Genomic DNA, 15,495 nt, shown 5'->3' on the forward strand with positions numbered 1-15,495 from the left:
ATCACTGATTCTAAATTCTGGCTGCACATTAACATCACCTGGGCAACGGAAACACGCTGCTGCCTGGGCTCTGCCCACCGCATGCTCTGTTTGAATGTGTCTGGGGTGAGGGCCAATAGGTAATTTCTCAAACCTCCTCTGGTGAGTCTAAGCTAGGGTAGAGTTCTCAGAGGATGGGCCCCCCAGCCAGCAGCATCAGCACAATCTGGAAATACCTTAGGAAGGTATATTCTGGGCCAGAGCCCAGACCTACTCTTTCAGAATCTGGGGCTTCACACAGGCCAGCGATCAAGGCCTCAGCACACTCCCCCGGTGACTCCCAGGGACGCTCAAGCCTGAGAACCACTGCTTCAGAGCTGTGTTTAAGCAGTGTTACCCTCTCTGCCCCTTAAGACAAAAAGAACCTCTCTGATGGGAAAGCTCCGACAGCTTATGGGTAAACGGTAAATGGTTAACCGTTCCCTTTTAGCCAAAATGGATGCTCATTTCCTAAACTATTTTCGGGCTTGTTTTTATAAACTTTGAGGCTTAGCAAGAATCAGCTGGGGCCCAGCTCAGGAAAACAAAGAAAAAGGTGAAGGCTGCAGCCCAGAGCAGTCAGAACCTGAGGTCCCTCCCCGGCAGAAGTTCCCACCTCTCCGAGCAAGCAGCCCTGGCTGCTGCCTCCTTGGGGTGGCTGACCCGCGGAGCACGTCCAGTGTTAACCAGGGGGAGAAAGACTGTGGGAAAGAAGAAAGGGGTTGGGCCGAAAAAAACAAATCAAAGTCGCTCCAGTCGGAAGCTTCACGTTCAACTCAAAGACGACTTGATTGCTCCTGGCAAGGTCTTTGGGGAACCAGGAGGAGACGGGAGCCAAAAGTAAAACAAAACAAGAAGCTTGGGCCAATATTTTGGCATTTAGAGCAAGGTACCAGAGAAAGGAAAAGGAGTGAATCCACAGACGCTCACCCACTTTCCCACGCTTCCTCCCACCCGCCCAAGCCCCAAGGGCCTCACCTTTCACAACCGTGGCCTCCTTCAGGTGATGCGACAAGAAGTCAATGCTGGCATAGGTGTTGGCGGATGGCAGGGCACCAGGGCCCGGCCCCCCACACACCCCGCCCGTGCTGCTGCCCCCCACGGCGCTGATGAGACCCCCAAGGCTCCGGGTCCGGCCCCAGGCGCTTTTGTCTCCCGGCTGCGGATGCTGTGGATGCTGCGGGTGCTGCTGCGGGGGCGGCTCGTCCCTCACGTCGATGGCGATGTAGTTGAGGCCGTTCTGGAAGCCGGCAGAGGTCTCCCTGCGCATTGGAGAGCCAGTGCCGCCGGGGCAGCCAACCAAGCCACCAGGCTGACTCGGTGTCCACGGCCGCGCCTGCTGGGGGACCGGTGGCTGCAACTGGCGGGGGGACGCAGGGGGCTCATCTCCCCCACCGAGGATGCTGCCGCCGCCCCCTTCGCTGCTTTTCCTGAGAGAAACGTTTTCCACAGAGGCCGAGTTATGGCGCTTCGGGTTGTGGGCGAAAGACGGGGACACGGGGGTCACAGTGGTGGTCGAGGAGAAGGTCTCGGAGCTGTGGCGGCGGCGGCCCCCCTGCGGGTCTGCGCGGATGACCTTGGCCCCTCGGTGCGGGTCTGGGGGCTGGCTGGCCTGAAGGAAGGCCTCGACCCCCGACACCTGATCCATGAGACTCAGCCTCTTCACGCCGGACGTGGGGCTGGTCACGCGGGCACCTTCTGGCTTGGGGGGGGCCGCGATGGGTTGTGGCGGGGTGGCAGCCACGCCAAAGGCCATCTCGGTGTAGTCACCATTGTCCCCAGTCTCCGAGGACGAAGAGGAGGCGGCGCCGGGGCCCTGGGAGGTGGATGCTGGAGGCAGGCGGTACAGCTCCCCTGGGGGTGGCGGAGGGGGGGCCAGCGGCTGCAGGGAGGAGGAGGGGGCGACAGGGCGCGGGGGCAGCGGTGGGTACGGGGACGAGGCCTCGGGGGACAGGAGGGCATCCAAGGAGCCCACAGGGTCCCCGCTCTGGGTACCCGGCTTGGGAGACTTGGGCGAGCTGAAGTCGAGGTTCATGTAGTCGGAGAGCGGGGAGCGCTGCCGGCTGTCGCTGCTCGTGCCCGGGGTGCCCGAGCCCAGGGATGAGGCTGGGCTGCTGGCGGACAGCAGCGAGGAGGACGAGGCCGCCGAGGCGAGCAGCGGAGGGGCCGGCGGCGACAGGCGCGCTCCTGACTCGCCGAAGTCGATGTTGATGTACTCGCCGGGGCTCTTGGGCTCGGGCGGCAGAGGGTACTCGTGCATGCTGGGCAGGGTCGGAAGGCCCTCCAGGGACAGGCGCGTGGGCCGCACTGCCCGGCAGCGCTGGTTCAGGAAGCCCTCCGGGCGGCCACTGCCGCCGCCACTCGGCCTCCCGGGCGAAGGCACTACTGGGTGAGGAGGCTGCGTGTGGCCGCCCCCACCGGCCCCGGTGGCGAAGGCGCTGGCCGACGGCGTGGTCCCCGGGCTGGCCTGCGGCTCCAGTCGCTCCTCTTCCAGGATGCGCCCCACGGGGGAGCTCATGAGCACGTACTGGTCGTGGTCCCCATCGCAGGTGTAGGGAGCCTTGTAGGAGCGAGGCAGGGAGCTGTAGCAGTAGCCAGGGACGCCCCTGAGCGTCTCCCCGCTGTTGTGCAAGGCTGCGGAGAAGAAGTCGGGCGGGGTCCCCGAGGGGCCCGCGTCGCTGGGGGACATGTTGAGGTAGTCCCCGTTGGGAAGCAGCTTGCTGTCGGCGTTCTCCATGGACAGCTTGGAGCCACACCACATGCGCATGTACCCACTGTCCTCGGGGGAGCTCTCGGCCGGGGAGCTGGCCTTGTAGCTGCCACCGTTCACTGGAAAGGCCCTGCCGGCCGCGGAGGCGGGCGCAGGCGCCGCAGCTCCCGTGGGGGGCAAGGCGGCGGCGGCAGCGCGAGGCTGCAGGATTTGCTTGGGGGCAGACACGCTGGTGGGGCTCATGGGCATGTAGTCGTCACTCCTGCAGCTACCACTGCCACCCCCCATGAGAGCCACGCCAGGGGTCATGGGCATGTAGCCATCGTCCGTGCCCAGGTTACTGCTGGAGCTCCTATGGGACCCAATTTCGATGTCGCCGTAGTCCTCGGGATAGGGGTGGTAAGCCACTTTGGGAGAGGACGCGGGGCAGGACGGGCAGAGTCGGCCGGAGCTGCCGGAGAAGGTGGCCCGCATAAGGGTGTATTCATCCAGGGACGCGGAGGAGGGCTGGGGCACCGGCCGCTGCCGAGCAGGTGTCGTCAGGGAGTAAGTCCTCTTCCTCAGCCCTCTGTCCAAGTCCTGGGCCCCGTCCCCTGAGACGCGGCGGTAGGGACGGCCACAGTGGCTCAGGGGCCTGTCCATGGTCATGTACCCGTACAGCTCCCCCCCGCTGCCGTCCCTGGCCGGGGGGGTCTCGGCGATGGACTCCGGCGTGTTGCTCCGGTGGCTGCAGAAGGCTCTCAGGTCCCCAGGGCTGGAGCCGTACTCGTCCAGGGACATGAAGCCGGGGTCGCTGGGGGAGCCCGAGGCCGAGGCGCTGCCGCTGGAGGGTCTCTGGCCCGCGGGGAGATGCAGGGGGTGCTGCAGGTGCGGGTGCGGGCCCGGAGGCGGCGGGTAGGAGCCCGAGCCGTGCCCGCTGCTGGACGACAGGCTGCCGGGGCTGGTGGCGGCCGGGGGCGAGTGCGCCACGGGCATGGACATGGAGCGGCTGTGTTGCAGGGCGCCCCCTGCCGGCGCCAGCGTCACCTTGCCCGCGCGGCCGCCGCAGCCGCCGCTCAGGGTGTGCGAGCGGCTCAGCGGCGCGCGCACCGGCCCGGGGCTCAGGGGGCTCCCCGACACCGACACGGGCCTGCCGCCCGCCGCCCCGGTCCCCGCCGCCGCGCCGCCGTCGCCCTCGCTGGCTGTGCGCACCCGACAGGAACTGCACTTGGCGGCCGGCGGGGTGGCGGCCAGGCTGTCGGTGCGCGAGCGGCGCACCAGGCCCGTCTGGCTGGGGGGCAGGTTGACCAGGTGGTGGTGGCGGCGCGCTCCGGGGACGCTGATGGGGTGCGTGGCCGACGAGCCCGACGACTGGCTCTTGCTGCGCGGCCGGAACTCGAAGAGCTCCTTGAGCGCCTTCATGGCCTCCAGGATGGTCTCGTGGATGTTCTGCGCCACCACCGAGTCGTCGGCCTGCATCCACAGCTCGCCGGGGCCCGTGACGGCCGAGCGGCCCACCTCGATGAAGAAGAAGCTGTCCGAGTGGCCGCAGCGGCGGATGTTCATGAGCTGCAGCGTCACCGACGGCTGCTCGCAGTTGAGCTTCACGAAGCCGATGGTGCGCGCCGACAGGCACAGGCGGTACACGCCCGTCAGGTTCTTGCTCTGGCCCAAGCCCTTGGGCTTGAGGTTCACCTGCCACACCTCGCGGTAGGCGGCCGTGGCGGGCGCCACCAGCCCGTAGCTGTCATCGGCCGCGGCGGCGCCGGCCGAGCCGCCCAGGGCGCCGGGCAGGGAGGCGCTGCAGGACGCGGCGGTGGCGGCGGCGGGGGGCGCGTCGCCGGCGCCCGCGCGGCCCTCGCTGACCAGGTCGGTGAGCGCGCGGTACCAGCCCTCCTGCTCCTGCTCGTTCTCGGCCGCCACGGCGAAGTACTCGTCCTTGGTGTAGAGGGCGATCAGGTACTTGTGTTTGGCGTCGGCGCGCTTGTTGATGTTCAGGCAGCAGTCGAGCGCGATGACCCGCTTCGGGGCGCCCGCCTTGCTCCGCCACTTCTTCTCGCTCTCGTAGTACTCGAGCCGCGGCGGCTGCGGCGCCGGCCCCCCGCCCGCTGTCGCCGTCGCCTCGTCGCCGCCCGCGCCGGGCCCGCGCAGCACGAAGAAGCGCTTGTGGCCGTGCTTTTGCTTGCGCAGGTAGCCGCACTTGCGCACGCTGTGGTTGTTGTTGTTGTTGTTGTTGTTGAGGTTGGGGCCGTCGCCGCCCGCTGGCCCGGGGGGCCCGTGCAGCGGCGGGCTCGCCATCGCGGGCGCTTCGGGCCGCGCCACCCGGCCCGGCGTGGCGGGGCTGGGGGGGAGCGGAGGGGGCGCGGGCGGGGGCGGCTCCCTCCCCCCTGCTCGCCCGCCGGAGCGCGCGTCCCTCGGGCCCAGGAGGTGGGGAAGGCTCGGGGAGGCCCGCGGGGGCCGGCACTGCGCGGTGGCGCAGCGCCCTCCGCGCTCCGGGGCCCCAGAGGATGCCCGGCGCGGGCGGTGGCCGCCCCCTGGCCCGGCTGCCCTCGGCCGCTGCCTCCCGGGCTCTCGGGCGGCGCCTGGGGACTCGCAGGCTGGGCCGAGAGTCAGGGTCCCCGAGCCGCGGGGCCGAGCTTAAGGCGCGCGCGGCCGCACCGGTCCCGCCGCCGCGCCGCGCTCTGGGGTGCCGGGGTACGCCCGGGCACTCGGGGTCTGCGCCGCCGCCGGGGTTCCTGCTTCTGGTGCTGCTGCCAACGGCGACCCGGGCTCGTCGCGGTCCCCGCCGCACAGTGAGTAACACATCGCGCACCGAGTGACTGAACTAAGAAGAGCAAAACAACATGTGACTCGGCGTTACGCAGGCACACACGGCGCGACCGCCCCGCCCCGCCGCCCGTATTGGCGCCGCGCCCCCCGACGGACGGCGCGCGTGGCCAATGGGCGCGGGGCGCGGGGGGGCGGGCCGCGCGCCCCCGCCCCGCCCCCCTTTCTCCCCGGGCCGCGTTTCCCGCCGTCCCCTCCCCCTCCTGCGGAGGCCGGGGCCCGGGCGGGGTGGGGGCCGGCCCGAGCCTCATTAATCAGAGGCTCGTTGTGGATGCCGGCGGAGGAGATGCCACCCAGGGCGGGAAAAGGGGCGCGCAGGAGGGGCAGGGGCCGGCCGCGGTCCGGAGGGCCCTTTCCTCCCGCCTTTGACTCAATTAATTAGGCTCGGAGCTTCCGCCAGGGAGGGGTCTCGGAGAGGGGACACTGCAGGGGGCGGAGGCTGGCGGAGATCAAGGGCCGAGGCCGCCCGCCCGGGGTAGGCGCGGGAAAGGGGGCGGCAGCACCTCCCTCGGGCTTCGCAAAGCCCCGCCGCCGCCCCACTCGCGGGGGACAAGAAGGGGCAATGAACTTGGCTGCCCTCTGGTAACCCCCGCCCCTCAACACACACACTTAGGCGAGCCGATCAGGCGCCCAAACTCGGGGTGGGCGCGCACCCGCTCCCCGCGGCGGGTTTGCGCTTGGGTGGTTCCCGGGTGCCCGGCCCTTGGCTTGTTTACGAGCATCACATTAGTCACCGGTGAGCTCTGGATCGATAGCAGCTTCGCGCCCCTTCCTGGAAGGAGAGCCGGGGTGCAGGAGGGACGCGGGCGCGGCGCCCCCAGTCCGGCCTCGCTGGCCGAGGGTGGCTCCCGGGGTCCTACCCGCTCGGGGGCGCCCTTCCCCCGCAGCCGGGTCGTGGGCTCTTTCCGGGGCGTCATCAGCGCCATTCACTTGTCAGGTTCTCAGGAAGTTGAAATGTCTGTTTGGGATGTAATAGGAGAAAGAGGAGGAGGACGAGCAGGCGTAGAAAAATGCAGTTTCCATAGTGCCGGGAAGAGGGCGGGCTCCAGCGAGGAAACAGCCCCAGGAGCCGGGTCCCCGCGGCGGCATGCCCTCCTCCCACCAGACCTTCTGCACCGCGCGCGGAGGTGCCAGACGTGGACGGCTTCAGACCTGGGCGCCCGCCCTTCCCAGGCAGCGACTGCCGCGTTGAGGATGCCCTTGAAGAAGTGCTTCGAGTTTTTACATCCGCTTGGCTTTGGTGACTTCCAAAGTCGATTACAAATAAGGACCCATGGAGTCGCATCTTCTAAATGACAAAGTGAGGGCAACTGATGAGGGTGAGAGTCCCCGAGTTCAGATCCGAGCAGACTCCAGGTCCTGCAAAAACTAAGAAGCTAACAAAACAAGCCTGGTCATTATTTTTCTTTTTTTTTTTTTTAATTTTTTATCTCCATGAAATAATTTGAAACAATAATGTTGGTTATTTTTTATTAATTCCTGGAAGTTTGCCTTTGAATGCCCTCTATGTATATCAAAATCTTAATTTTAAATGTAATGAAATCTTAAAGAAAATAATTTAAGGTTGTAATTTTTAAAGGGTAATAGATATCGTAACGTATTCGTAAGAATGTGACTTTAAGATTCTGCTAGTAAATATGTGCCAAGAGAACCCTCCTTACCCCAAAATCTTAGCTTTTTCATTTCTTAGCGTGTATACAGTTAAGATTGTTGACCAGTAGCATAAATCTGGGAAGAACAGGCAGTGAAGCAAATATCATAATAGAATTTGCCTCAAAGAGATAGACTTAAAGTTGATCCTCCATTTTAAACCATACTTTAGAAAAGACCTCTAGGAATGTGTTTGTGTGTGTGTGTGTGTGTGTGTGTGTGTGATTGTGTGTGTGTTGGGGGCACCACCTTTATGGACGTTGTGCTTTAGTTTTCTATTCTTTTTAGATCTTGTTGCCCTCTCTGTGTTAACAAATGTTGCCTAGCAATGTGTCTACTCAGAAAGGAGAGATAAGGGATTCTTATCTAGGAGCCTGAAGAAAATGTGGCCCAACTCTTTTGGCTTTCTGATCATTTGCATCCCACTTTCTCAGGGCTGTAAATGAGCCTGCCTGTTAGTTCAGTAACCCTAACTAGCAGATGACCTTGGAACAAGTTCTTTTCAGCATCATGCCATAATGATTTCTTTGGAGAAAGAATCTCTTGCAATTGTTTCATTCTTTTCTTTTTGCTTTTGCCTTTTTATATGCAAACTCAAATGTTCATATATTCATTGAATATTTATTTGCTGTGCCCCTCAGATGTTAACAAGTGTCATCTTGAGTTTGTTTGTTTGTTCCCTTAGGGCTATTCTAGTGTTAAATGCCAGCATTCAAGTTAAGGTGTCAGAAACTCTAAGCTGGCAGTTGGCACTTTCCCCTCCTGCTGCCTCAGTCACCAACTTAGAGGCAGAAGAGGGAAGTGTGAAGAAGTATCAGCTACATCAGCAGTGTTCTCATACCCTAAAGATCACAAGTCTCCTACAGCAAAACTGCAAACTAATTGTCATTCTGCAGTCCTAGAACCTGCAAACACAAGTGTGGGAGTACAATTTCCATTCTCATTAAGAAATCAGTCCATGAAGCCAGCAGTAAGGAGCTCTGTAAATAGAAGGATCCCAGTCTTCTTCCTCGATGCGGGAACTCGTTGTCTTTCTCCCTTTCTATTGCCAAATAAGCTATTTATTTATTTAAAGCTTGTTCGACACCTTGTGATGATCCAACTGTTCTCCCATACTTTTTCAGCAAAAGTCAGCTAATAACATCTGCCAACCTGCTCTCCACACAGGGCCGGGAGCTTCGTGCATGGCCTGTTGCCAGCAAGCAGCCTGGATGAAATTTTTTCTCATGGTCCAAGATCTTTCGTTGGAAGTTCTCTTTCCTTTCACAGATGACAAAATGGCCATATCTTTTAGCAAAGAGTGTTTTTTGTTGGTTTGTTTTGTTTTGTTTGTTTTGGTTTTTTTTTTTTACATAGAATTGTATGCAATGATTCTTTTATTAAAACAAAAAGACCTTTTTGGAATAATTTCATTACCTTTCATAAAGTAGTCAATTTCATAAAAATGTCAACATTAAAAATGTATCACGAATCCATCATACAAATCCTACTCCTACTAATAAGAATAGTCAGCACCATTACTTCTCTTCCCTGTTTCACATGAGAAAGACGTGAATAGGATGAGAAAAGTAGATAACATTTCAGTACTTGTGAGGGTTTTTTTCTTGTTAATTCTTAACCCTGTAGTTGTTTGACATTATTTTCTATCTAGATGAACTCAATCTAAAAACTGACTAAGCAGGTCGTTGAGTGGAATACTATATGACCTGTTAGAATAACCTTAATTTAAAATGTATTCTAGGAGGTAGGGATTTTAACTTCAGAGGTTTATGTCCAGGGATATATTTAGTCCTTAAAAAGAGTAGCGCCATTCCATCACGTTTTGCTTTATAAAATAATGTATTCCAGTGGCTCATGTAATAAATGTTCCCTTTCTCTGATGAATGAACATTGCAGACACTTTCCTCATGCAGAATTCATAAAGGAACTTCCTGCACTTTAGCAGCTATGTTTTTTTTTCCCGACAAATATATTTGCTAATATGTTTCAACTGAAATTTCACAAGAATTTTGTAACACGCTAATTCTGCTAATTCTGTGCAACAGAATGATTTACATGAGAGAATGTCACTGCTGTTTAGATCATTCACTACTCATGCATAGCTTTGCAAATGTTTAAGGAATCAGGATTTGTTAATAGATTGTATCAGTTCCTTGAAAGTTTTAAGGGCTTTCCACTTCAGTCTTTATTTTGCTCATTAAAAATACTGGTATATTTTAAGTAGTCTCTTTCTTCAGTATTCATTTGAAGTGTGGAGGGGTTTTGTAAAGTAAATGATCTTTCATATGCACATGTGCTGGAGCAAAACTGTAACTTTTAAAGTAAGAATCCTTCTGAAAAGTGTAGGAATTGAATTAATACCGTTTAGAAAAATACTCAGTTATGCAGTAGGCACAAGTACAGCGACCCAATATTCAAAACATTTTCATTTTAAATATAATTGTGTTGAAAAAATATAAACACCCAAACAACCAATTAAAAAGTGACTGCAGTTAGTAACTTAAAATTCTTATTAATTCGCCTCTGGATTTTGTTGTGTTTGAATTTTGAGGATGTATTTCTAGATTTAAAAAAAGCTTTCCCAAAAGACTTTCCATGATAGGAATAAAAATTTTGCATTAATGACTGTATAGCATTGCTGAATCATAAAAAAAAAACGAAAGTGCTCCTCTTTAGGACATGCCTTTCCTCGGGATGCTTGGCCCTGTGACATAGAGCACTTGGGTTCTGCCGGACTAAATTGATGCCCTGTGTAGTGCTTGCTGTTAGTGTTCTGGCTGCTGGGTTAAAACATTGTTTGTGGGTTTGTTTGTTTCTGTCAGAGCAGAACAAAATTGTCTGCTTCTCAATCTGTAGATCATGAGCAGATGACATTAAAAAAAAGTCTCTAAAATGACACAGCTCTATTTCAATTTCAAGGCAGGAGGGTGAGCAGTGAGGATAGCTGGGAATGTCCCTGAACAGAGCGAAAGTGCTGGGAGGGGAAAGATCAGCCGGGGCTCATTGATCCCGCTGTTTGTTGTAGGAGCAGCCTTCACCCTGTTTTTGTAAACTGCTCAGGAGGTAAACAGGACACGAGCCACCCCACTTTTCGCCAGATGCTCTAGTGTTTTGTGGAACTGGATCGGAGTCAGAAACCTTCCACTTTTTTGCAGTTGTTCACGTGCTGTTTCTAGGTTTGCCTTTAAGTCTGTTTGCTAGAGTTGTTTTGAAATCCAACCTAAAGATAACAGCGGAAATGTGACCCGCTCTTGTGAATGCTGCCACCAACTGGTAATGCTTCCTCCCAAGGCAGAAGTGGCTCTTGTGCGAGTTGTCGCAGCCAGAGTGGTGGCTGCTTTGGTGGAAGGCTGGCTGCAGCCTAACACACAGTTGCTTTGCACAAATCCTTAAATAAGTTGATAGAAACAATTTGAGATGAAACAAAGAAATACCAACAATGAGGGACTAAGGGTAACATCAGATGACAGATGAGGCATGGACACGTTAGGAAGTTTAAGAACTGATTTTTTAAATAATTGGGTAAATGTCAAACTAATATGTTCATATTTTTAATACCTTTTATATCTCAATTTGCATATTTACTTACCAAGAGCAGCTGTCTTATAAAAAATGTATATGAATGTCTAAGATTTTAGAGATTTTATAATATTATCTAGCCTACAAAATAAAAACAAACAAGAATCTAAACAAAGGGTTATTTTGGAATGTTTACAGAGGAAACCTAAGAGTTACAATCAAGATTTCCTCGTCTTGCAAGCAAACTTTTTTATTGTTTTTCTCCACTAAATTGACCTATCAATCTCAAATGCTTTTACAATAAGCCAAAGTCATCTTGAGAGATGCTGAAAAGCAAAATCTGAAACTATGGATGGGAAAAATATATATATTTTAAAAATAATAAATAACAAAAATATGTTTTAAACTATAAATAACAAATGGCAGTTAATAAGTATCAAATGTGGCTATCTTTGTTATTAAAATAATTTGAACTTATGTACTCATGACTTATTTATCAACTGTAAATGTATAAATTACATCTTCTTTCGTAATTGCTTTAGTCTTAATCTTTAGGCAACGCAAATAATAGAGATATTCAGTTAGCGGTGGTATTTAGAGCTGAGTTATCCAAATAGAGTAAAGGAGTCAGAAGACTTGATATATTTGCTACCAAACGTGTCCTTTATCTGTGCATGAAAAAAAAGCTGCTACATGAAACAGCAATAATAATAGTAATAACTAGAGAGAGTAGTTATTAATGTATTTATGTATGTTATGGCATTTGATTCTACCAGTCTGTGGAATAAATAAAAAATATTATAATCTCCCATAATGCCAATATTCCATGATTCTAACACAACTGAGAATAGAGCGTAGATCTTTTAATTCCCCTTCTGGGTAACCTGTCCTGTGAGCCCACATACAATGTTGAAGAAGAATGATTAGCTCTCTGCATGGGTATTATATTTTTTTGCCTTGTTTAGAACGTTTATAGCACAAATGATATTAACTAAACTAAGCAACATGGGGAAATATGGATTAGTGAGGTTCTCAAGAAAATAAATAAAGCAACAACTTGTGAAATTAAAGCAGATAGCACTTATTGCCATTTCCCACTGGCTGTTAAATGTTAAATGGAGATTTCAGTTCAGATAAACACATTCTGAGAATTACTGCTGGAAGTGTAAACATCAGCCTGCATTTTCGTATTTGCTAATTCTTTGTTAAGATGTCAGCCTATCGTCCTGCTAAAAGAGAGAGGGAAAAAAGAATTATTTATTGAAAATTTCTTAAAATTACATTTTTGTACTGCAAGAATGTCTCTATAGGCAGCAAATAGTAAGAATTAAAAAGTCATATTTCCCACTGCTATTAAAAAGCACATAGAAAATGAAATATGTTGCTATTTTGAGACTTGATATTTTGCTGTTTTTAGTTTGGTAAACATGCACCCGATTCTAAAACTTCTATGCACTAAAAGTGTATTACAATTTCAAAATGTACCCGTGTCCCTCACAGTACAAATGAAGAAGGAAATTAATATGCAGATTGTCATTGAGCCCCATTGTTTCAAGTCACATTATTTTTCAGTTATAGATTAATAGAAAAGTAGGAATATCCTGTATTATGCAGGTGAATTTATATCCTTCTCAATTTAAAATATAAAAACCAGCCAGCACTGAATTACTAAACATGCGTTAAGTATTTCTTAATCATCAAGCACGTTTTAGGAATTATCTAGTACATAGGTCTTTGGCTGTTTGGTTTTCTATCTAAATAATAAGGCACTATTTTCCTTAAATGATTTTTGTTTGAGAAATTTCTTTTTTCCTGTACCTTTTGTTACAATATTGTAACATATACATATAATACGTATAATTTGGAAACAAAAATTGTTAGATGTTATTACAACCATCATCTGGTATTTTCTTAATTTTCTTAATGCTTTATTTAAATTCCTAGTGTTGCTATTTTAGCCTCTTCTTCACTAATAATATATGGTAGAGAAAGTGATTTTCATCGTTGAGCCTAGGAGATTTCACAAAGTGTCTACATAATATCAGGTTAGATATTCAGGGAAATTCCGGGAAAAGGTGATATGAAGATGTGGTAAGAAAACAACAACTGAATTTCATCTTGCTTAACTAGATCTATCTTCTGATTAAAATTTTAGGAGAGAGTAAAGGAGTAAGTGAGAACAAGTAAAAGGTAAATCGAGGCAACTTTAAAATTAATCTTGTTTTAAAGGTCTTTTTGTTTTTTTATTTTATTTTATGATGTCTGGTGTTGAGCAGTTGACATTTAAGTTGATTGGCGAGTGACCCGGAGAGCTGTCTGCAGGACCGCAGCCTCGCGCGGCCTCTGGCGCATCCACCTGAGCTGTTGGGTATCTTCAACGCTTGTGCTCCCGCAGAAGCGTCGCTGCCGTTGCTCCAGGCTTATTCCGCATCTGGTCGGAGAGTAACGACTCCATTTTCGGTGGTATTGAAGTCCACGTCATTCACTTCAAAATGTTTCTTAAATATAATTAAACTATTTGCTGTTGTTATCTCACGACTGCTTTCACTGCTTCTTTTTTTTTTCCTTTAAATTCTTAAACAAGTTCACTTTTCTCTCTTCAAAATGGTGTTTGCAATCTAGCTAATTTCACAGGAGAGGGAAACCCTTTTTTGTCTCCCCATGTTTTTTTCTGGATGGTGTTCCTGGTCATGATCGGATTACGGTTTCAAACATAATAATGCATAATTAAAACATTTTTGTGATCATAACCAAGTGCCCATTTTATAAATGAGGCACGTCCATGTAAAAGAGATTAAGGGTGCTTACAGCAGTGCATACTTTCCAAGTTACCAGCTCAACACTTCACAAGGGAGGAAAATAGTAAATAAAGTCTCTAAATTTCATTTCATGGAAATTTGTATTAATTAGTCAAACATTAGTAATTCTATTTAGTCTATTTTTAGGTTAATTTTTTTAAGCTAATATTTTACACTACTGATCCTGCTTGGGTCTACCGTATGAGGACCATCTGCTTAGTGTAGAATTATACTGAATAGATGGGTCCCAGTTCTGTTATCTGGTGATAACTTCATACTAACCCAATGAAATGTTTGATTCCATCAAATTTATCAATATGTCTCAAGCATCTACTTTGTATTAGACACTGTCTGTGGTCTTGTGGGCGTGAAAAATGCAAATCTTCAGGAGGGATGGGCTTCCGTGGTTTCTGCCGTTCCCACACCCTACTTGCTTGGTAAGTGAAATATGTAAGTCCCCGGGCTCCCTTTACTCAAGCCATTTCTAGGGATTGTGTTTGCAGCTAATTTCCCTAATGGATAAGGAGACGGATGACTCCTTCCAGGATAAACAGCAGGCTTGCTTATTTCCTTCTACGAAAGAGCTGGATGCCCCAAGGCAGATGCATCGTCTGTGACACCTCCTCTGCAGGGGTAGTATCCACTGAGCCTCTCCGTGTCGCTCCTATGGGGCTTGCAGGGCAAGAGGAGGGCAAGAGGAACAGAAGCAAGTCATGCTGTTTTCTGTGCCAAGAGTCTCAGACCCAAGAAGCTCTTGTCCTCTGCCAGCACGCATGCCACAACACAAGCTACCTGAGTACCTTGTTGGTTCTTAGGTCCTCCAGTGGATTCTAACTCCTAGCGACCCTATGTATGGTAGAGCTGAACTCTGCCTGGACTTTTTGTGCCATCTTCTCACCTTCCACTACTGTATCAGACAATGTTCTGCTGCTATTCATAGGGTTTTCATGGCCAATTTTTTTAGAAGTGGGTGGCTGGGTGGCCAGATCCTTCTTCCTAGTCTGTCTTAGTCTGAAAGCTCTGCTGAGATCTGTCCACTGTGGGTGACCCTGCTGGGATTTGAATACCCCGTGGCATAGCTTTCAGCAACATGCAGCTGCCAAGTATGAGAAACGACAGGTGGGTGGTGTGGTTCCCTGAGCAGGAAACAGACTCAGGCCACAGCAGTGAGAGCCCTGACTCTTAACCACTAGACCACCGGGGCTGCCTGATTAGCTTGTAAGAAGAGTGAAATGAAATCTCAGATCCAGACAGTGCCCTCAGGAAGCCGACAGGGAGAGAACCTGTATGCAAATAGCCCAATCCAAGGGCCGATAGGGTCAAGTACAGAAATAGGTCCAATTTGATAGGGGAAATTACTGTATTATAAAGTTGGCATTTTATTTCACTGGGGGAGAAGATCGGTTTATTCCATAGCTGGGGTTGGTATACTTGGAAAGTATTTCTGAAGACACAGTAAAGTTAGATCCTCGTCCTCTTTCACTGAAATATCAGATGAATCAAAGATTTAAATATTAAAACATGAACCCATGAAACTTAGGAGAAAAGGAAAGAAATATTGATAAATTTAACTTTCTGAAATAGAATTCTGTGGGGAAAAATACAGTAAAAACAAGGTCAAAGTGCAGACAGCAAACTGAGAAGAAATCGCAGCCAGTATCACAGATGAAGTGCTAATTATGCATCTGTTTAATACCTTAGGGGCTCCTGTAAGACAGTAACAGAGACCAAAAGCGTAATCTAAAAATGGGTGGAAGATCTGAACACAAAGTTCACAGTAATGAAAATAAATGCAAGAAAGTCTTAAACTTATGAAAGCTTGCTTAACCTTTCTCATAATAAGATAGATGCAAATCAAAACCACAGAGTGGCACGATCATTCACATATCAGATTGGCACCGATCGAGAAGTTTGATAACACAGTGTGTTTGCCAGGACGTGGGGAAAGGTTCCTACACCAAGCTGCTGGTGGTACAGGCAGAAACTGCATCTATG

The 15,495-nt window shown here is 51.0% G+C and overlaps 1 protein-coding gene and 1 long non-coding RNA gene across 3 annotated transcripts in view; one reads left to right on the forward strand and one right to left on the reverse strand.

The window, feature by feature from the left end:
• Positions 1-5,140, reverse strand: part of IRS2 (insulin receptor substrate 2) — a 30,864-nt gene extending 25,724 nt beyond the window's left edge. The window contains exon 1 of one of the 2 annotated variants that reach the window (XM_008507498.2): positions 997-5,140. In XM_008507498.2, coding sequence (XP_008505720.2) covers positions 997-5,005 — 4,009 coding nt within the window. In that variant the 5' untranslated portion in view covers positions 5,006-5,140. The remainder of the gene's footprint in view (positions 1-996) is intronic. The other variant, XM_008507499.2, reaches the window with a different exon arrangement.
• A 1,369-nt stretch (positions 5,141-6,509) lies between these two features.
• LOC103565101 (uncharacterized) lies at positions 6,510-13,237 on the forward strand. The gene is made up of 2 exons (XR_011528259.1): positions 6,510-6,852; positions 12,979-13,237. It is a non-coding gene; the product is annotated as an uncharacterized lncRNA (long non-coding RNA).
• Positions 13,238-15,495: the final 2,258 nt, after the last annotated feature.

The sequence above is a fragment of the Equus przewalskii genome, chromosome 16 (assembly GCF_037783145.1).
Source record: "Equus przewalskii isolate Varuska chromosome 16, EquPr2, whole genome shotgun sequence".
Taxonomy (NCBI): Eukaryota; Metazoa; Chordata; class Mammalia; order Perissodactyla; family Equidae; genus Equus; species Equus przewalskii.